Genomic DNA, 23,823 nt, shown 5'->3' on the forward strand with positions numbered 1-23,823 from the left:
ATGCGATAATTTTGAAGGTCATGTGATATTACTACTGAAAATTTTTCTCATCTGGCACACAGATGCTCAACGGAAAACATTTTTCGCGTTTCATAACCATATAATCATTCTTGCTGGTTTTGAGATATTATGGGTGAAAGAATCATCAACAAAATGAGTAAGGCTTTGATTATTAATCAATAATCAAAGCCAATCATTTATTGATTGCAAAATGATTAATTCACCAAAAGAAACGTGAAAAAAGAATGAAATTTACATACCTGTTTGATTCCAAAGCACACACAACACAACACAACACGTGATGACAAAATAATGATGATTATTATCGGCCCATATCATTCACTTTCCCCCATACGGAGTCGCCCCCCGTGAAAAAATTCCGCAACTTTTGTTAAAAACACCCCTAATTGAAAATAAAATAAAAAAAGAATCTTTTCGATCCTCAAAAAACTTCTTTCCCTGAAAACTTGTTTTTTTTAAATAAAAATTGGCCATTATTGGCCAATTTTGAGATATTTGTGGGTGAAAAGAGGTGCGGAGAGATTTGCAAAACGCCGGCCTCTCCACCCCACCCCCTTCTCTAATAGTGTTTACATCGTACGGAACCGTATGACAGTGCCGGCGTGAAAACATCGCCTTAGTCGCGGTCGGTAAAAAGGAGCGCTAGGTAGGCATGGGACTTGCCGCATTTTCACTGGAGCATTGAGTCGCCGTGGATTATCTTCCCTCAGTGTTCGGCTATGACAGCTGATCGCCAGCTCGTTGTACACTTCTTATTTCGCGAGTGTTTATTTATTTATAATAAGTGTAGTTTTAATAATTCGGGGGAAAAATTTGTAATCGCGCTACATACGCGAAATTTTTAGATTTATTTTGTGTTCAGTGAAATTTTTGTCGGAAGTGAAATGTGACCGGGGTTATCTACACTAACAAGATTATCTACCCTCAGTGCATACTCTTCCCCCAAAACTTTGTCTACTTCTTACGGCGCGAGTTTTTTTTTATTCTTTATAAAATTAGGCTCAAAAAATTAATCAATAAAATAGAATTCGCGCTACATCGCCCTTTTTTCTTTTTTTATTCCCTTTAGGCTATAAAATTGCCCCCAAAAAGTACCGGAGAACAGTGGGGGAAATACGCCATCTTAGATGGCAGAGAACATAGACGAGGGGGGGTGGGTGGAGGGGAGAGGGGTTTCGAACCTCCATGCGGGCCTTAATATCTCCTAAACTACTGGGCCGATTCACTTTTTTATTCAAAATATTTGTCACGATATCTTCTATCAAGATCAATCAAAATATGTATACCCGCCCGTACAAAGTTTTCGAGATATCAGCGTTTTTCTAATTTTTTCATTTCAAAGTTAATGTGGTGTCCATAATACGCGTCAAGCTTGGTCTAGACATCTGAGATTCTGGGTACTAATTTGTATTATGAGCCCACAGTTATGTATAAAATTTTGTGTCAATCGATTCAGTACATCCGGGCATAGAGCAATTTATCCAAAAATTTTTTTATTCTAAAAAATTACACATCGTCATTTTATCAATGATTTTCGTCGCTATATGACTTAAAAAATCATAACAACAATTTATAGTGTTTTGTATTTGATGAAATGTCATAGCTATGACAGAGGTAGAAGTTAAAATTTGGTAAAATTGTAGCTCTTATGACATTTACATGATGAAATTGTATAGCTCTGAGTCAGAGGGCGGTATGGTTTATTCCCCTCACCAATATGAATAGCTTTTTGAGTAGTTATTATTTGCGAAATTGTACGGATCCATTCGGAAACTTATTAACAATGGAATTGGTAGAAAAAAAAAGTAAACGTCACATGCCTTCTGCCAAAAAGGCTTACAACCCTGCTTGTTTCTCTTTCGAGTTAAGAAATTAAAAAAATCGTGCACCGAAATTTAAAAAGTTCAAGCCAAGGAATTCCTCTAGATACCATTGTCACAGAATTAGTTGTGTAACAAGATAAAATATTGCCGATTTTTTTTTTGTATATTTTCGATTGAACAGTCAATATAAAAAAGGGGGCAGTAAGGCTGCGGACTTTTTTTCGTAGAATCGCTGGAAAACGAATGGTTATCAATAGAAGATCAATAGGAATTCAATAGAATTGTCTAGCGAATGCGTGAGATCTTTAAATTAGCTGTTTTTCGTACGTGTCCTGACAAACCAGAAACTGCTCCTCATGATTTTATATTTGAATGTTGGATTAAAAAATGATGATGGTTTTATCTAGTTTTCTGATAGGAGTGATTTATTTTAAAAAATTGTTCTATTAGAAATGAAGATTCGAAATTATAAACTTGTTAAAAACAACAGGAACTTGTATTTACAAGATGATAGATTCGATTGCGCTCATTACAATTTCACATGATTACTTGTATAGAGTATTTCGATGAATTATGTAGTAAAGTGCGAAGTAAGATGCATAACTCTACAATAAATTTATGGTTATTTTCGAAATATCTTCGGAATTATAAAAACATGCAGGGGACTTTTTTAGAATGAAATTGCATAATTTGAGAGAAAACTCTGTTGACATTCCTTTGTAATAAAAAATATTGTTGAGAATCCTCTCTTCCACTGAGGAAAATGAATCTAATCTAAAATCAATTTGCGGATAGCTGCAGCTATATGTTGAAAACAAGCACATTTAGAGAAAAAATTTAGGAAACCCTTGTAATAGAGAATCTGTCTCTACAAGAAGATGGATTTTTGTTTTTCCAAATATTCGGGACAATTTTTTCATCATTCTACTACGGGATAAAATTACAAATATTCCATGTTGCTATGGGTGGAGTGGAACCTCTGACGCATGATCCATCATACATCTCTAGAACAGAAAAAAAACAATTCAATTAAGTTCCTACAGAAGAACATGAGAGTAACTGAGGAATATGCGTGGACGTGAGGAATTGTTCCTCAATCTAGTCAGACATTTCTTTCAAGCTCTCCGCGAATTCCGAAAACAGTAGGACTCCTGTAATTTCGAGCCGGCTTTTTTCAACGGGCGAAGTCACTGCGTCCCCACTCTCGCGCTTTCAGTCCTCACTCCTTCCATTTACGGACGGTTCCATCATCTCCCGGGCGCATAGCCCTATGCTCGAGGAGGTGGCTTTGATCCACCATGCCGTACGGACGTATCCAAGCGCCCTTATACCGGTCCAACTTGACATCTCCCTAACCTCAAACACGCGGCCTGAGTGCCGGTGTTAGCGTCTCCCTCCCAGACCCCAAAATGGCTTCCAGCCATAACATGACTTCTCACACCCAATCAACTATGGAAATGTACGAAGAACCTTTAATCCTTTCAAACCAGCTAAAGCAACATTCTCAAGATCCCCTTCTGTCACAATCAAGCCAAGCATCAACTGAAGATGAACTTTTGGATGAGCTGAGGATGGAAGTAACATCCATTGAATGGCAACACTATTGCGATTTCAATAATCTAGATCACAATGACATCGAAGCCAGAACTCAATTCATAAATGCAATACTATACGTCTCACAATCCAAAACTCCCCTCTTTCATAATCCCCCAATATCATCCAATCCATCATTGATGGGCATATCCCACTCTAATAAAAGAAGTAGAGATGATGACAACAATGCGGAAGATGATCCATTTAGCCCAAGCGACAAAGTTCAATATCTCTCAAACGCTCCCTCCACACTAAAAAGAACTCCAATTAATCCCACAGTCGATAACATCGACTCCAGCAAAAAGCCATCCCGTCGCCGTCAAGCACCAACAATACCACCTGATGCTCTCGCGAACCGTTATTCTGCTGACTACATCAATTCGACTTACGATGTTCTCTTTCAAGCCGAGCCCTCACATCCAGATACAAAAAGTCTTAATGAAATGACGCTTGCCCTCCTAGTGGTCAATATCCTCGAGGAGGAAGAAATCCACTCCGAGACTACCACAGGACAATAGATTGGATCTGCAATCCTTTATTCATTTAACACCATGGATCAAGCCCACCTTATGCTAAACCACGAGAAGCTGGCAAACAACAAAATAATTGCCTACATCCCCGAATGGAGCTTAGAGAGGAAAGGTGTTATCAACGGCGTCAACCTGGACACCGATGTCAATGACATTTTGAAATACACCAAAAGCCCTACGAACATTAAATCTGCCAAGAGATTCGATCGTTATGTACGAAACGACGACAATAATACCACACCCATACCAACTAGAAGTGTTTTCCTAATATTTGATGGTCAGATCATACCCACCTATGTCACGCTATTGGGCCTCTACTGCGAGGTCAACCCATACACAGCACCTGTAAAGCGTTGTGGCAACTGTTTACGCTTTGACCATTCCAAAAAGCACTGCAGAAGCCCTAAGACCTGCAACTACTGTGGAAAGAGCGACCATGGAGAGGGAGTGAATTATCCCTCAATAGAAAAACCACCACACTGTCTGAACTGTAAAGGACAACACAAAACTACTGATAACCTGTGCCTAGAGCTAATCAATCAGAAAAAAACTTACAAATTTGCAGCTGAAAACAACATCTCTTACAAACAATCCAGAGAAATCTTAAAAGTTGACACCTCTCACAACTTCCAACAACAACAACCTCCTCCCCCTGCCCCTCCATTCGCCAAACGGAACTTCCTACCCATCCATCCAAAGGAAAAAAAACATCCAACTCCTCCAAAAAACCTATGGAACCTCTGTAACTACGTCACCCCCACTCAGAGCCTCCAACATCATACATCCTCTACAGAATTCAACAGTACCATCTTCAAACCCCTCACCCTACCTTCCCTCAAACCAAAGGTCGTCCATACCTCCTAAACCCTCCTCTCCCTTTACCCCTCCCAAACCTCTACGACCTCAAATGAACATCCAATTACGCCACCTTCACCAGCACCATCAAGATCTTCTCATATCCCCCAACGGGTACAATTGTACCAACATGAATCCACAATCAACCAAATCGATCTACCCTCCTATAACTCGCACGAAGTCGTCAACGATCCACATTGCCCTACACGTGATGAAACTGTTCGTATCCACAATTCTCTCTCACCTATCTCAACCACTGGTCGCCTCAGTTGGAGTAGTAGATATCATAAACCAAATCAATGCCCGCATTGAAACTCTCGACCTAAAAAATAATACAAATGCTTCACCACCTACGCCCCTCAATGAAATCAAAAATGGATCCTCAACACAACAATAACCTTCCTCCTTCCATCAAAATCCTTCAATGGAACGCCCATGGAAGATACAGCCATATATTGCTTCTACAAGTCTCGCCAAGATTATGCCACAGAAGACGATTGGTCTACCCTGCTAAATCTCTCTCGAAAAGCCCACGCAACCATAACAGGAGGAGATTTCAATGTGCACTCAGAAGTTTGGGGCAGCGATAAACTCTGTCCTAGTGGTCAACACCTAGTCAATGCTCTGGCAAATAGCCACCTACGTTCAATAAATGATGGCTCAGCAACCAGAATCACCGGGCCATATGAAATACGTTCAGCTGTAGACATTACTCTGGTATTAACAAACATAACACTCAACACCAACTGGGAGGTCCTCAACGACTCACTGGGAAGTGACCACTTCCCGATTGCTATAAATGTGAACGTCTCGGCGGAAAACAAGTATATTCTCTCACAAAATCAAAACCCACAAAGTTGACTGGCAATTAATTAATGATTATCTTAAAGACCACGAAGTTACAGTCTCTGATCTTTCGTATCATCTGGATGCCCCGTCTGAATACGAATCAATAATTGATCTCATCATGAACGCAATTGACTCAGCTTCTCCCCAACCCAATAATAGTTTCAAACAAAATACTAAGACCAACAAAAATAAATCCAACCGTCGAAAATCTCCAGCTCCTTGGTGGTCTGAAGCAGGTCGGAAGACTGTAGCCCAGAGAAAACTAAGCATGAGGACTTTCTACTGTGCTGCAATCTGGACTAGTTACATCCATATGAAAAAACAAATTGCAACAACTAAACTCCTACTAAAAAAAGAGAAGCTCAAAGGCTGGGAGACTTTCTGCTCATGTTTGAACAGAAAAACTCCCATCAGAGCAATGTAGAAACGTATCAAAGCTTTTAAAAATCGGAAAACCCATAACCCGAATTTCACATCTGCTAATGACACCGAAACACTAGAAAAAATGAAAGAATTTATCAATAATTTCTGTCCGGATCTTCCAGAATATTATCCCCCCCCCCACCATAAAAAACCTTTAACAACAACGAATTCCTCGACCAAAAATTCACCTTAAAAGAATTCTCTACGGCCTTGACAGCAAGTAAAAATCTTCGTCGCCGGGACTTGACAAAATAAATTACCCTCTCATCTCAAGACTCCCACTCTCATTCAAAGAAACCTTACACACAGAAAAACCTAAACGTAAATTACGTTTTGCTACACGTAAATTACGTTTTGATAAACGTAATTTACGCTTAACGTCAATATGTCCGGTGGCTTTTTTCCGTCATGAAAATCGGAATTTAGGCTTTAAAAAAGCGTATTTTACGGTCGAAATAAAAACGTTAATTACACCTAAATGAAGCGTATTTTACGTTTAGCAAAATGTAAATTATGCCTACACTGATTTAAAAAAAAAGAAATTTCATGGACATTTGAATAACGATTTTCAGGACAGTGCCACTGAATGCGATTTAGGAGAAAAAAAGCATGAAATGTCAGGTTTCACTGAAAATTCAAAAATTTTAAGGGGCATAAAGACAAGAATTCCTTAATTTATTTGAATATCCAATCTAATAAGAATTTTCAGTATTAAGGGGAGACTACTATGAGTTTTAAAAGTCGCGGGTTATTGGAATGAGATTTCTCATACATTGAAGTTCGATTATACATGTCTAAAAACGAATAATTAGTGCAAAAAAACGACTTCTTTATTGTTCGCTTTCCCCGCAAATGCTTAAAATGTTGAAAATAGTCCACGGTCTCCAATGTTTGAGCTACAGAGATTTCTTTTTTCCCAAAATTTTTGAAAAAATGTGTACAATAACAATTACGAATTAGTTTTTTGAAATTCAACTCCTACACGGCTATATTCTTTATTATTCTAATAAAAAAAATTGCACCATTCATGTAGAATGGGGTCAAAAATATTTTTGAAAGAATCAGGAATATATTTTTAATATTTTAAGGCTAATTTTTCTGGCTATTTTACATGAATGGCGCAAATTTTTACAGTAAACAAAACGAAATTAGCTGTGTAGGAGTCGAATTTTAAAAAACGGAATTGTTATTGTACACTTTTTTCAAAAATTTTTTAAAAAAACCTCTGTAGCTCAAAAATTAGAGGCCCTGGAGTATTTTCAACATTTTAAGCGTCTACGGGGAAAACGAAGAATAAATAATTAATTTTTTTGCACTAATTATTCGTTTTTAGACATGTATAATCGATCTTCAACGCATGAGAAATCTCACTCTAATATCCCACGACTTTTAAAAATGATAATAGTCTCCCCTTAAATTGTATCGAATTTCCAGTTTTTTCCCCTCTAAATCGCATTCAGTGTCACTATCCTAAAAATTCAAGAATATATTTACCACAATTTTTTGGTTTTCTATTCATTTTCAGGGAAAAATGGAACGGGAATTTACAGTTCTGTTGTATTTTTCCACGAGATTCTGAATTTTCAATGACAAGATTTCCTGAAATTTCAGTGTAATTGAAACATGATAAAAATTTCGGGAATTTGGCACGGAAAATTCAGACAAGAATTGTTAACAGTGTAAACAAAGCGTCTTTTACGTTTATCGAAACATGAATTACGTTTATCAAAACGTAAATTACGTTTATCAAAAATGCGAAAAAATCATAGTAATTTACGGCAACTTTAAGCGTAATTTACGAATATGAGATCGTAAATTACGTCTATGTAATCGTAGTTTACGACGATTTTGAGCGTAATTTACGCTTCAACTTCAAGCGCAAAATACGTTTTCGAAAGCGTAAAATAGGACTTCTTAAACGTAATTTACGTTTAGGTTTTTCTGTGTGCACTAAAAGTCTTCAACCAACTGATAAAAGAAGAGAAATTCCCCAAGGGTTGGACAAACTTCCTTATGTATCTCTTGCCAAAAGACTTTCCAGGCAAGTACAGACCTATCGCCTTGGCCTCCTGCTTACTCAAACTACTTGAACGCATGATGGCATACAGACTAACGTGGTGGCTTGAGAAACAGAAAATTCTACCACAAGACCAATATGGCTTCAGAAAAGTGAAATCCTGCACCGATAACTTAGCAATCATCACCACCAAAAGCTTCACAGCTTTCGCAAACCGCCAATATGCTCCTAGGTCTTTTTAGACGTAAAAGGAGCCTTTGACAATAACGACCCCCTGAAGCTATACAATGATCTTGCATATCGCATATCATAGAAGCTATACAATGATCTTGCATATTGATCTTGCACCTATTTCAGTCTTTATTTACTACCTACTAGCTCACAGACGTCTACACTTCGTAATAGGAGGAAAATTAATAGGCCCATACCCTATAAACAGAGGCACAGGACAAGGCTCAGTATTGAGTCCGGTCCTATTCAATTTGTATATCTCCAAATTTCCCAAAACCATCTCATTACGCGATGCAACAAATTAAAAACTGGCCTGAAAATAATAAAATCTTCTATGAAAAATATAACCACTCATTTAGAGGAAAGAAATCTCCAAATTGCCCCAGAAAAATCGCACCTTGTCATCGTCTCAAAGATACACTTCGAGCCCATGAACCAGTCAATACAGATTTGTAACGAAAAAGTGATAGCGGAAAAAAAATAACATTCCTAAGAATCATTCTTGACTGGAGACTGTCCTTCTCCCCACACATGTAATACCTCTACCAAAGAAACATGAAAATCATCTCAATGCTTAAAGCACTCAGATCAACTTGGTTCGGTGTCGACCCCAGAAAGTTTCTCACTGTCTATAGAGGACTGATGAGGAGCTCTTTCGAATATGGCTCCCAAGTTTTTCGCCTTACTAGCATGGAATCTGTGAACAAACTAGATCGCCTCCAATTCAAAGCGATTAAAATGGCCTTGGGCCTGTGACTATCGACACCTATCAACATAATTCTCGCAGAATCTGGGAAGGCTCCTCTCAAACTACGTATTAAACAATTATCAGACAGGCATATTTTGAGATCCTTCTCTCTTGAAGACCACACTATTATAGAAAAACTATATGAGCTCCACTCCAACCTCATCAAGAAAACAAGAGATGTCCACTCCATTAAATCATCATTCCCAATATACAACTCATTTATCCGACATCTAAAAGATAAACCATTATAAAAAAATCACCGCTGCCCACTCCTGATGTCCACTGATTCGATTTCATCAATTGTGAGCCGACGATCATCGCAGACATAGGAAAAGACCTTTAAAACACATCCGGTCCAGAAAAAGATCTACAAAACTCCATCATCAACAATCACCTAAACAACCATAGATTAACATACAGATTAACACTTATTCAGTTTTCCAGCGAATTATTTACTCCTCACACATACGCACACACTCACGCACACTTACTCCGCTCGCATGCGTGCATGGCCCACGCACAACTGACCTGCGCAACTGTCTAAAGTGACCAGTGGCCTTTCACCTCTGACACCCGAGGCGCCACGTGATGGACGGGGGTCCAGTGAACACCTCCATTTAAACTGGGGCACGTTCGGATCCTCGATGACACCTGCCACTTAGTGGTCCTTTAATCGGCCTCATTTGCATAACGGCCGTTGACTAATGCACGCGCTTTTTGCGACTCTCTTTTGCTTGACGCTTTATTAATTGCTCTGCGTACTATTTAATTGTTCATCGCTTTTAAACTGTCAGTTGATCCACGCATAAACTTTTGCACATCTTTGGTGCGTGTTTCAGTGCATTTTGACTTTTTATTATAAATAAATTGACTGTGTTGCCAACGCGCACGTGTTGTAATTGCTGAACCTTCTCACGCTCCCGCTAAAATCCATTAATATCTCGACCATCGCAGAAACATTTCCGCAGATCCAGATCCAGCATCGAACATTTTGGTCCTTCGAGCCGAATCTGTGGAATATTTTTCAGTTTTTCGCGTTTTTTAAGTGATTTTCGGAAATGTTTGTGGACAGCGTGCATTTGGACAGTGGTGCTCAACGGCGGCTTTTCGACATCGAGGTGGCGGGAAATGGAGTTCGGCTACAAGCGGTGCTCACCCAGTTTCTCTCGCAACACTTCAGAGACCAGTGGTACCGACCAGGCGGGGAATTCAAATTGACCAGCGCTCTCTAAAGGAAAGTTTATTGATTTTTTTTCCTTTATTGAAATTTTATTGGATTTCTCGTACCTGCAACCATCTGGACCTGCATCAGAGATTGATTTTGTATAATTTCGAAATTATTCGGGATTATTTTCGGAATTTTGTGTTTTAGTCCTACGTTTTTTGAGACCATCGAACCTGCGCCTTTCAGTCTTCAGTGATTTTGAGCGGCTCTTTCCTGAACAACCGAGATCAAGTATTAGACTATTTACGCGATTTTTGTTTGAGTTTTTGAGCTTTTTTTTCGATTTCGTTTTTTTTTTTTTGGCCGTCGCTGTACTTCTCTCGCTGAATATGACTTCTCTTGACGCGGTTATCCACCTACAGATGTCGCGTGCGACTCTCATTGAAGAAACTCTCTCCGATACGAAAAAGACGGATGCATCGCAGCTCGGGGTTTCCGCACTTGAGTTAATGCTCGAAATGCTCTTGTCATATTGGGAGAAGTTTGAAGTTGCTCACGAGAAGCTTATAGCAAGTAATGCTAAAGTGGAAGGTCTTCTGGGAATTAAGTAGTTCAAGATGCAAGTTTTTGATAAGACGCTTGCGACTTTTCACTCTGCTAAAGCCGCACTCGCTCAGTCGATGGAGTTAAAAGCAGCTCCTAACCTAAACCAATCTAGGAGGGGCTCTCAGCTCGGCGCTAACTCGTCTCACACAACTCGCAGAGCCTTACCGGAAATTGAATTGCCGAAGTTCTCTGGAATTTACAGAGAGTAGAGGCCATGGCGTGACTTATCCCACTCACTGGTCGGGAACAACCCTGACATTCCGGGAGTTGAGCGTATGTATTACATACGTCTCTGTGAACCGGTGAACCGCTTTGACTGATTTCAAATTTGCCCGTCTCGGAGAAATCCTTTTCAATAGCTTGGAGAATCCTTACCGATCGCTACGAGAACAAGCGTTTATTAGTTGCAGCTCATCTTAATCAACTCTTGAGTCCTTCTCCGATGTCCTCTCACAACGCTACGGAACTCAACCGATTGACCAGCTCAGCCTCCGAAGCTCTCAGCGCACTCAGGGCTCTGGATCAACCTACTGATCAGTGGGGTCCAGTGGTTGTCCATGTCATTGTTCGTCGACCATCCAACAAGCTTCGTGAGGCATGGGAGAACAAGATCAGTGCCTCTACTGAGTATCCTACTCTCGAGCAGCTTGCCGAGTTCCTTCAAGGTCGTTTTCAGGGCGATGAAAACTATGGAAGTTGGGTCTGGTTCTCTCAACTCAAGCTCGACGAAATCCACTCAGCCCAGCGTGCAACCTCGCCTTGCGACGAACCCCAGCAGAAAGATCAACGCGATGACTTCCAATCGACCAGCTCACCAGCCTTCTCAGCAGTCTCAAGGTCCAGCTCGAAAATTACAGTCTACTCCAGCATAATCGTGGGCTGAGGCGGGCAAGTATACTTACTCGTATTGCAAGGGGGAGCACTACATTGCCTCTTGCAATCAGTTCAGGAGTCTCTCGCCAGCTGGTCGAAAGGAAGTTGTGGACCGTCTCTATCTGTGCTTTAACTGCCTGGGGAAGCACAGCATCAGGGTTTGCCAGACGACTCGCACGTGTCTCCAATTCCAGAGGCTCAGAGAGCCAACAAACTGGAACTAGCTCTGCTTCACTGACCAGCGTACCTGTTGTGACCTATTCTCACATAGGTGAGGCTACGCTATCTGTCTTCAGCAACGCCACAGCAATGAAGTGAACCTTTCCAAACGGCGATCTCTTGTTCGGTTCGCAGTTGTTCTGCGCAAACCTCTCGACCTGGAGTCCTTCTCGCAACCAGTTTAGCTGTTCTCATTAGCGATTTTTGCCCTCCGTATCAAGTTCGTCTTTTGTTGGATCCAGGTTCTGAGCTTTTGCTCATCTCAAATAAGCTAGTTCAAAAGTTGAAATTGAAGAAACAGCGTAGTTCCATCCACATCTCAGGAGTGGGTGAATCATCGTTTGGGACAACGTCCGATGAAGTACATCTCACGCTTCAATCGATTTACTCGGACGAACGCATTCATTTTTCGGCTCACGTTCTTGATCAACTCACGTCCTCGCTGCCGACCTTCTCAGCAGAGGGTCTCGAGTGGGACTATCTCGAGGATTTACAGTACGCTGATCCTCATTTTCGAATTTCTGCACCAGTTGATCTTCTCATGGAAGCTGACGTTTTTGGACAACTCATTAAGCCCAGCGTAATTAAAGGTGGAGCGCAGGCTCCAGCTGCTCAGCTGACCAGCTTTGGCTGCCTCGTTTTAGAATCAACGGGATCGACTCAAAAGACCACTTGCTCTACTCATCACGTCAGTATTTCGAATGAAGAGCTCCATGATCTTCTCAGCAAGTTCTGGGTTCAGGAGGAAATCCCTGGATACAGGGACTCGAGCCTCTTAGAACAGGAATTGAAGTGCGAGCACGTTCGTCGGACGCACTCGAGAGATAGCTCAGGGTGTTAACTCGTTCGTTTGCCCCTCTCCACTCCAGTTTCGTCATTAGGTAGTTCGTATCGTCCAGCTCTAGCTTGTTTGCATCGGATGCTCGGAAGAATCTCGAAAGATCAGCGCTTTCTCGAGCTCTACTCTGACTTCCTCAGGGAATATGCAGATCTCTACCACATGAGGCTGGTAACTCGTTATCACTTTGGTTCTTCTCAATCGGTTCAGACGGAGACCGCCTGTTGTTCTGACGAGATGACCTCAACACATGAAGCGCAAGCTTCAAGAGGGTTGAGGGTCTCCGAAGTGCCTCAGGTAGGCCCGTCTGGCATTCAGGGGAGTTACTACCTGCCTCATCATGGTGTTGTCAGAGAGAGCAGCGAAACGACGAAACTGAGAGTAGTGTTTAATGGATTAGCGAAGACTAGCTCAGGAAAATCGCTCAACGATATTCTCCACATAGGGGCTAAGCTTCAGCGTGACATCACTGATGTACTTCTCTGGAGTAGACAGCGTAAAGTCATCTTCATGACGGACATCATCAAGATGTTCCGTCAGATCAGAGTACATGAAGATGACTGGCCCCTTCAGCAGATATTATGGATTAACTCGCGTGGAGAAATCGCGATATATCAATTGACAACCGTTAGTTATGGCACTAGATCAGCTCCATTCCTCGCGAATCGCGTTTTCCTTCAACTTGCTGAGGACGAAGGACAGATTCTTATTGGCTGTCTCGCCTATCGTAAATGGAAGATATGTCGACGATATTTGTGGAGGTGCAGACTCTCATAACCAACTCATAGAAACCGCTCGTCAGGTTCGTGTGCTGCTGGAGAAATGCCGCTGACAAAATGGCATAGTAATAGTCCAGCGCTACTCCAGTGGCTCCATCTTGATTGTGCCTCCAATGACCAGCGAGTTTATGAGGATTCGGGGGCCCGGATTCTTGGTTTATCGTGGCAGCCTAACTCAGATAATTTCGTCTTCTCAAGTCGGACCAGCGATGATTCGAAAGTCTCTAAGAGGAACATCCTCTCAAAGATAGCTCAGATCTATGATCCGCTCGGATTCCTATCTCCTGTCGTGATCAGAGGAAAACTGCTCATGCAGGAGACTTGAATTGATAAGCTCGGCTGGGATGAGGAAGTCCCAGAACAAGTAGCTCAGCGTTGGAAAAGTTTCCGTAGTTATCTCGCTCTGCTTTCGAAGCTATCCGTATCAAGATGACTAGGCCTGCTCGAGAATTCATTAATTGAAATCCATGGATTCTCAGATGCTTCTACTCTCGCAATGTCAGCCGTAGTCTATCTCAAAGTCTCCAATGGAGAAGAAGAGCTTCGGATTTCTTTGGTCTGCGCAAAAACAAAAGTAGCCCCTCTCAAACGATTGACAATACCAAGACCAGAGCTCACAACTGCTGTTCTTCTTGCCAAACTCGTGAAGTACGTTAAAGATCAGCTTAACCTCTCCGAAGTTCCGACGTACTTATAGACCGACTTGTCAGTTTCGCTCACATGGATCAGCGCGCACCCTTCCAGATGGAAGGAATTTGTTAGAACCCGTCTCCAGCTCATACAAGAGATTACGAACGCACAATGGAGACTCGTTCCTAGTAAGGAGAACCCCGCTAATAGTGCATCTCGTGGTCTAACCACAGCTCAGCTCTCATCGCATAAGCTCTGGTGGCAAGGTCCATCGTGGCTCAAGGAAAGCTCATCGTCATGGCCATCTCTATATGTCTCCCCACTAGTATTAGCCGACCTGGAGGAGAAGCCGGGCGTCGTATTCAACGTGAAAGTCCAGCGCCCAAAAATCTGGGATCTAGTCCATCGTTATTCTTCGCTCATTAAGCTGCTCAAAGTCACAGCTATTTGTCAGCGGTTTATTGCTCGGCTCAAGAAAATTCCTGGATCTTCATTAAAAGCATCGCTAAACTCTGGTGACATCGAACAAGCTCGACTCTTCTGGATCAAGGCCAGTCAGCCAGCGCATTTCTCCACTGAGCTGACAACCTTGTTCAGAGGACAAAAACTTAGCGCATCGCATCCTCTCACTCGATTGATAGCGTTTCTCGACCGCCAGGGAGTTCTTCGTGTTGGCGGGAGGCTAAGGTTTCCTCAGCTCGACGGCGAAAATAGACATCCAGTCATTGTACCCAAGGAGTCTCAGTTTGCCGGGCTTATCATGAAGGATGCTCATGTCAGAACTCTTCATGGAGGAACGCAGCTCACACTTGACCAGCTCAGGAAATCCTGCTGGATCCTCGGACAAAGAGCTCCAGTTAGGTCGTTTATTTTGAAGTACGTTCCCTGCGCTAGACAGCGAGGAATCAGAGCTCAACAACGGCCAACTAATGGGTCAGCTCCCCGTTGCCCGTCTCACTCCTGGCCGCGCGTTCCTCAACACTGAAGTTGATTACGCCAGATCTGTATCGCTTCGCTCATGGAAAGGACGTGGTCATAAATCATATAAAAGATGGCTCGCAATCTTCATTTGTATGGGTACGTCCGCGGTGAATCTTGAAGTCGTCTCCGACTACACGTCTGACGGATTCATGTCAGCCTATCGTCGTTTTGTTGCTCGGCGCAGGATCTGCAAGAACCTCTTCTCGGACTGCAGAACAACTTTCTTGGGAGCCGATAAGGAGTTGAAAAAACTCTTCTCGATGGCGTCCAAGGAATTTGACCGTATGGCTCATCTCTTGCTCAGCGACGGAACTCGGTGGTCATTTAATCCTGCAGGTGCTCCGCACTTTGGAGGGAAGTGGGAAGCCGCGGTGAAGTCGGTGAAGTTTCACCTTAAGCGAACGATTGGCGACACGCTTTTGACCTTCGAGGAACTCACCACTTTGCTCGCGCAGATTGAAGCAGTGCTTAATTCACTACTTGAGCCTCTTTCAGAAGATCCCGACGACGTTAGTGCGCTCACTCCAGGACATTCCTTGATTGGTCAGGCGTTACCAGAGCTACCTGAGCCTTCTCTGGATGACTGAAACGTCACTCGTTTGTCTCGCTGGCAACTCATTCAGCAGAAGGTCCAGTGCTTTTGGAAGCGGTGGTCCACTAGCTATCTTCAGCATCTCCAGTCCATCTCGAAGTGGCACCATCCTTCGCACAACATCAAGATCGGCTCCATAGTCCTTCTCACCGACGAGAGGTTTCCACCAACAAAGTGGCCCTTCGCTCAAGTCATCGCTCTTCATCATGGTAGAGATGGACTTACGAGGGTGGTAACTATCAAGACTTCCAGTTCTACTCTACAACGGCCCATCTCGAAGCTTGCTCTACTGCCTGTCTCGACTAGCGATACTGAGGATCATCTCACGCGATAACAGATCTACTTCATCAAGTTCATCGTAGTCCATGTTCGGATCAGGTCACAGCAAGGATTTACAACCCTCGCTCTGGCAACTAGCTCGGAATGGACGTGAATCTGCCGAAATCTGATGGAATTTACGCCTCCTATGTCCTTGGCTGTACTCAGACCTGACCATCGCTGATGAACTACAATGGTGACGTTGCACTTGGAGAAATTATTATCCTGAACTCGATTAATCTCTTTTTGTTTCAGACCTACTCAGTGACGTCAGCAGTTGCTGACGGCGGGGGAGAATGTTCGGTTTTCCAACGAATTATTTACTCCTCACAAATACGCACACACTCACGCACTCACTCCGCTCGCATGCGTGCCTGGCCTACGCACAACTGACCTGCGCAACAGTCTAAAGTGACCAGTGGCCTCTCACCTCCGACACCCGAGGTGCCACTTGGTGGACAGGAGTCCAGTGAACGCCCCCATTTAAATTGGGGCACGTTCGGACCCTCGATGACATCTGCTACCTTGCGGTCCTTTAATCGGCCTCATTTGCATAACGGCCGTTGACTAGTGCACGCGCTTTTTGCTACTCTCTTTTGCTTGACGCTTTATTAATTGCTCTGCGTACTGTTTAATTGTGCATCGCTTTTAAACTGTTAGTTGATCCGCGCATAAACTTTTGCACATCTTTGCTGTATATTTCAGTGTATTTTGAAATTTTATTATAATTAAATTGACTGTATTGACCAACGTGTATGTATTGTGTTTTCTGGACCTTCTCGCGCTCCCGTAAAATCCATTAACATCTAGCCCATCTCTCCAAAATTCTACAGATCCCAGACCGGGCATCGAACAACATTGATGGGTCAAAAAAGGGAGCGGGACTGTATGTGAGATACGCCAGATTCATCCCTTCTCTTAAAAAATCCCTACAACTCAGGATCTCATCATATGCCTCCATATTTACTGCAAAAGCCCTAGCAATTCGAGATGAGTTAATCACTACAAAAAAAAACCTTAATATCGCCCAATCTCTCATTCTGATTCTCTCAGCGTGACACAACCGATACGACATTTCACAATGAAAAACACCTCATACATCATCTGAGATCCTAGAGATATGGAGATATCTCTATGAATTAGAAAACGAAGTAATATTCGCTTAGATACCAGCTCATGTGAACATCATAGGTAATGAAAAAGTTGATATACTTGCCAAAGAAGCTGTATCAACTGGAGATGACCAATCTACAGCTCTCCCTCACACAGATTTGAGATCCATCCCGACCAGATTCATGAAAGAGGCGACAACTAGGTATTTAAAGAAAAGAGAAAAATACAAAAGAGAGTATTATTTCAAAAACTTTTATAAGGGTTGGAGCCAACCTTGGTTCCAAAGCCTTAAAACAGACCGACCACAAATCACCACTATATGCCGAATAAGATCAAACCATCACAGCCTTAACTATAGCCTCCATAGGAAAAGAATTACTGTATCTCCTCTTTGTGAATGTGGCCAGGTCAAGAACCTATCCCACGTCTTATGGTCCTATCCGCTTTATAATAAGGAAAAAGCTACCCTCGGTAAAGCTCTAGAGAAAATAGTCATTCATCGTAGAGATATCCAAAACTTTAATCTACAACCCAGATGCCAAAACCGCATACATTCTATACAATTACCTGAGCGCCATCAAAAAAAGAATTTGAATTTAAACCATTGGACCGCTATCAAAAGACTTACAAATCCATCAACAGAGGGAGCCAACCATATTAATTCTACAATTGAGCATACCTAACTCAATAAATATAGCCTCCTAGCCAAAAACCACACTCATCAATGAATCTCCCATAGATATATAATACCCAGACCGCGCATGTGGTGGGGGAAGCTGTGCAGGTTTAGGCAGAGAGAGATGCACTCGGTCTCTACCTATCCCTGTTCAGCAGTGCTGAGAGGGGGAAGGGAGATGCTGCAGGGTGGGAGTAAAAATTGAATTGCGTAGGAGAAACCACGGAGACACGTTTTCTCATCGTTTTATGGTAAATTAATTTTTTTTTTCGTCATTAGAATTCGTGACAATTGAAAAAATTGTAAAAATATTAGAATGGTGAATTTTTGTTGTGTGTGTGGAGTTGAACGATCAGCTGTCATTGCGTATCTCACTTTCCATAAGTATGATTAGTATGATTAGTATAAATTACCTTTTTTTGACGACTATAAAAATAATAATACCATGATGATCGCTGAATCAAGTATAATAATTGCGACCTACATCTGGAAAATACTGATATGTGATCATTAAAATTGTCATTTATTCATTGTTTATTGCTCCTTAATATAGGTACAACCTTGATCAAGCATAATACAAGAGATATATAATAATTTGTCACAAATGTCCGCACTTAAATAATGTCAAAATTGATTGCCAATGGTCAGATGCGAGTTGGATATCATATTTTAGTTAGCAAAGTCAAGCGAGAGATCAGCCAGGCATACACAGAAAAAGCAGGCGGAAAAATACCAGAGAAATGTAACTTGAATAGAACTAAAATAAGATAGTCTATTAACTATAGTCTATTAACTATACCAAATATAATATACCAAATAGCCAAAGGGGAGCGCTGATTTCGGTAGCACACCGGTGAACCTAGGTCTCCTCTGGGCAATAAAAATTGGCAGGTTTATGAGGCCAACATCCTCGACTTGTCCTGATCAAAGAGAAATAGGCTGAGCTCAGAAAGAACCTTTGGGCCTCCAAGGCCCAATATGAGGCTTCGGGGTTGGTGCAGTCGAAGTTGATGTTGCAGGGTCTGAGCAGTGATTGAAGCTGTAGGATTGGATTACTGGGAAGGGAGCGGAGGGAACGTTTGTCTGATGTTTGAGAGATGGTATTTCTCCCGGGAGAAGCCAAGTCCATGAATCTGAGGAGACATGCTTTGGGAAGTCTCCCGTCCTCCTGAAGTAAGACTTTGAAGTACCAACTTAGACTGAGCTTAACTACCAGAAAAAGGAGTCTCACTGTGCCAACTTCCTGGCAGAGGGCATGTCCGGGTGTATTGGATGGTAACAGCAGGATTCTCTTAAAGAAGTATGACTGGATGGGTTCTATGGCGTCCACATACTGCATAGGCCATGCAGGGGCTGCGGAGAGTAAAGTTGAGACAAAACTTATCACAATAGAGTCGAATAACTTAGTGACAGCGTCCCAGGAGTCTGCGCTTGCCCTGGCTAAGATAGACAATACTGTCCCAACAACTGTACGGGCCTTTTCGCAGCCTACAGCAACAGCACAACGGCCCAGAGCAGAGGATGAGAAAACTACGCCTAGGTAGGTGTAGGTGGATACAATCTCAACTTCCTCTCCGTGAATTTTCAGTGGATAGTTTGGTAGCAGTGTAGCCTGACCTCCTGAGCGAAAAATAATCAACTTCATTTTATAAACGTCGATTGTCAGTTGGTTTGAATGGAAGTAGCCCTCTAGGTCATCCATCAGATGGTACATGCCTATTCAATAAGAGGTAAGGAGAACCAAATCATTCGCGAACAGTAGGGCCAGTATGTGTCGCACCGAGTCAATACTTGGGCCTCTATGACCTCTGCCCCTCAGGAATGCCTCGATATCGCTCAGGAAAAGAAGAAATAACGTTGGGCTCAGACTTTCGCCCTGCAAAACGCCCTCTGTGATCTCGATCCTCTCTGTATAATTATCATCCGATCTCATTCTCAACGCAGCATGCTCATACAGGTCCTGGAAGATCTTAATTAATTTCAAGCTTGCGCCAAAGTGGTACAGTTTTTGCCAGAGAAGGGTGTGGCTCACTGAATCGAAAGCTCTTTTTAGATCGACAAATAGCCCGAAAACCTTTCGGCTGCCAAGCCTCAGCTGGAGTTGAATGGCAGCAGTGGCTACAAATATATTGTCAAGAGTTGAGCGTCCCTTACGGAAGCTCGCCTGGCATTCAGGATAAACGTGCTCCTCTTCCGCCCATTTATCCAATATCAAGCAGAGGATTTTTGTGAAGAGCTTGGCTACAACGTTAACTAGGGCAATTCCCCTGTAATTTTCAGGTTTGGTCTTGTCTCCTTTGTTAAAGATCAGTCATTATAATGTCATGCCAGGAATTTGGTATTACACCTCGAGATAGAATCGAGTTGCAGAAGTTGAGGATATAGCGAGTGCCAGCCTGGGGTAGAGCCTTGAAAAACTCTGCCGGAATACCATCGGAACCAGCGGTCTTCCCGCACTTCGCGCTCAGCAGGACTATCTCAATTGCTTGAGTTGTAATGGGGCTGTCCAAACGATGATCAGAAAAGCCTGAGTAATCGATTTCGTCGAAGGTTCTGGGGGGATAGACTCTGACATAAAAGGCCTGCCAAATCTCGATAGAAAGCTGGGGGAAGAAGGACAGCATCCTACAAGCCCTGATCGCTTTCCAGAAGTCCGATGGACATCTTACATTGGCTATTTTCTCGCATATTTCGCTATAATAGTCCTCCTTGTTATTTATCAGACTATAATACGATCTCTTGGAGTCATGGAAGGTCTTCACTGATGAGCGCTGGAATTGATCCTTCTGGCAGGTGAGCAGGTGCCCGGAGGTAGTTTTTCTCGCAGCCCGACAATCTCTGTCAAACCAAGGTGCTCTGGGAGAATTGGATGTAGTGTGGTTGGGATTGACGAGCAATCCTGTTTGATGCGCCACCCCGGAGATCATTTGATGAAGAACTTGTAGCTGGAAATTGATGTCAGCATCAGGGGAGAACTCCTGCAATGACGAAGTCGAGATGTAGTTGATGTAGTCAGTTAGTCTGTCTCTTTTCCAGCGAAAACGAGGAACCTGGGACGTTGTTTGGGCGTCAAGGGGGGGGGGCAAGGAGATCCAGACTGATAGGGAAGTGGTCAGACGGAAGGATGGATTGGTCGACAGTGAAGTCATGGATTAGATGAAGATTCATCAGATCCGAGAAGACGAAGTCGATGGTGCTTCTGCCACGCGGGCCGACATAGGTGATGCGGGCAGAAGAGTCGCCAGGAGAGCGACCATTAAGCAGAAGCAGTCCGTTGTTTCTCATGAGTTGACTGAGATCGGACCCTTGACGATTCTTATCCACCGACGATAGAGATCTGGAAGGTGAGAGTGATGTACCCTCCAAGAGTCCCTCGGGGTATGCGTAGTTCACACCGATTCGGCCATTGAAGTCACCGCCTATGATAAATGGGTCATTCAGTCTGATGGCTCCAACCCCATCTAGGACCAGCTGTAAATCCGAGAGAATTGTTCCCAAGTTCTGTTCCAGAGCTGGCTTGATGAATACCAGACCAACAAATAGATTAGCGGGAACGACGGCTTGAGCTTGTTGGTGGAACCGGGCGAAGATTCAATGGCTCGAGGTGTCTAAAACCTCGACTTGGAGATCACTGGGGAAGCAAATAGCTAGACCGCCACTGGCGCGACCAGGAATGCACAGGCCGTCTTTCCTCTCCTCGACTATAATGAAATTGTAATCACGAAAATAAAAACTGGAGCTTGAGGTAATTAGGTTCAGGAGCCAGGTCTCGGATAGTCCAAGGATGTCAGGGGGAAGATCGGGATTGTAATGCAAGAAGTTCTTGAAGCCGTTAACATTCCAAAAAGTCAATCTCAAATTTACAGGTTTTTTTGGAAGAGAGGGGGTGTTTTGAAGGAAAGTATTTAAGGTCTGGGTGGACAGATTGGATTTAAGGGATTTGCGCGGGTTGACTAACGCGACTGATTTTTTGGAGAAGTCGTAGTTGTATTGGGAAGCCTCAATGAAGGCGGTCTGGTGGCGAAGCCTTGCCTTGAGACCGAGTGCCATCTTCTCCTTGATAAATTTCCTCAGATGGTAATCTGCTTCTTGCTCCGCTGGAATAAGATCGTTTTGCTTATAAATCACAGGCAAATCCGCAGCGTTCCAGAGGGTGAATAGTTCTTTCTTGGATTCCAGGGACTCGAGTTTGACGCAAATCATGTCTTCCTTCAGACTTTTCGCTTCCAGCACTCTGCCCTTGAAGCTACCCAATTTGGTCAATGGGAAGTTTGAGACTCCCGCGACTAGATTGGATTTGGGGAGGGTGAGGCCTCTGATAATGACGTTGCATTTTCTCAGTCCTTTCTCTTGAAACTCTAGTTTGCGCAGAATATGTTCAAGAGAAATGGATCCTGGGTTATTGATGGTGGCCGGCTGCAGACTGTTTTCAATACTCTCAAAAAGGGCTTCAGTTGCCGAGTTATTTAGTGGAGAGTCAGTTGTTTCTACAGCTACAACCCTAGCCTGCAATTCAAACTGTGAGGCTCTGAGTGCTTTGACCTCTTCTTCGAGAGCATTAACTTTGCCCGTAATTCCCTGGCACCAGGCCTTGACTTCACTCCTTTCATTGGCTGACTCTTCTCTAAGAGTATCCACTTTGTTCATCAGCAGGAGGAGTACTCTATTTGGTGAAGTATCCTCCAGACCGAATTTGTTAAGAGAAGCAGCCATGCTCAATGGATCAGTGGAGGAGGATGTTAAAGTAGTTTCTGATTGCTCGGTCACGGGTGAATCGAGTGAAGCACTGGAGAAAGTAGCTTCAGAGGATAGGTCTAAACCAGTATTGTCAGATTCATATGACTGAAATGGGGAGGATGTGCTCTTCGATTTTTTTGAGTCAGAGAGCTCAGAGAGAAGTTTACCCTCCTCGCTGCCTTTCCTTTTTCTGCTTGATGTAGATAAACAAGATGAGAAGTCATTTGGAGAGAGGTGTCTTTGGTTTTGGCTAGTGACGTCGCTTTAGTGGGTCGTCCTGCATTGGCGGGTAGATGTGCGCTCGCTTTTACCGTCGGTAAAATGGGTGATTGTAGAAGCTTCAGCTGCGCCTGGAAGATGTCGCTGGCTATCGACGGTCGATTCATGACCAAGGGGAATAGGAAGGAAGCGGTGAGAATTGAAAAGAGGAACGGGCAGAGAGAAACTAACCTTAGATCTACTGATAGAAAAACATAAAGTTGATGATTAATAAAAAGAAAAAAAATTAGTTACTAGCGGCACATTTATATGGTCAGTGGAAGCAGCAAGATGCAAAATTCACTCGCACGCAGTCGATTACAGCAAAATCACAGAAAAAACATGGAAACAGTTAAAATTCAGTCGGACAACTGGACAATGCGTCTACTCTGGCCAGAGTTCGGACCGTTCCCCCCTGATCATTAAAATTTTGGAGTGTCATTACGTACAACAATGTATAGATGCAGTGTTTATTTTTCATGTATAAATGGTAATATTGCCTGATAATGAGCGTTTGCAATAGAGAATGTTATTTATAGTGTTATCATTTGATTCAGTGTGTGGAGCCGGCTCACGATTCAAAAAAGTTGGATGAAAAGCTTTTTTTTACACAAATTAAGGGATGTGAATTATTCCTCAAATATCCAAGAGAACAATCAATCGAGAGAAGAAAGGTCTAACAACATTTTTCTCTCATCGTGGGGATTTAACAGATATTCTTTTAATAATCTTCGAATTTAATCTAGTTCTTGAATCTCTCATATTCATGTTATTTCCACACCCGTGGTATTAAAGTTGAGTGTATTGTTTAAAACGGAGTTCACAAATCTAGTCCTCACAAGACATAAAAAATGCGAAGCCACAGTATAATTTATTCGAGTTCTAATATAGCAAATACAGTAAATATTACTGCTAAAGATATTATTAAGATATTATTAAGATATTATC

The 23,823-nt window shown here is 42.7% G+C and overlaps 1 protein-coding gene across 1 annotated transcript in view; it reads right to left on the reverse strand.

Moving 5' to 3' along the window:
- Positions 1 to 1,448: 1,448 nt before the first annotated feature.
- LOC107041716 (ubiquinone biosynthesis monooxygenase COQ6, mitochondrial) overlaps positions 1,449 to 23,823 on the reverse strand; it is a gene marked incomplete at its 5' end in the record, with an annotated part of 155,139 nt that continues 132,764 nt past the window's right edge. Inside the window, 1 exon segment of the mRNA XM_015262403.2 lies at positions 1,449 to 2,848. Coding sequence (XP_015117889.1) covers positions 2,804 to 2,848 — 45 coding nt within the window.

Source organism: Diachasma alloeum, unplaced genomic scaffold (assembly GCF_001412515.2).
Source record: "Diachasma alloeum isolate Michigan unplaced genomic scaffold, Dall2.0 Dall_scaffold_00372, whole genome shotgun sequence".
In the NCBI taxonomy this organism is placed as follows: domain Eukaryota; kingdom Metazoa; phylum Arthropoda; class Insecta; order Hymenoptera; family Braconidae; genus Diachasma; species Diachasma alloeum.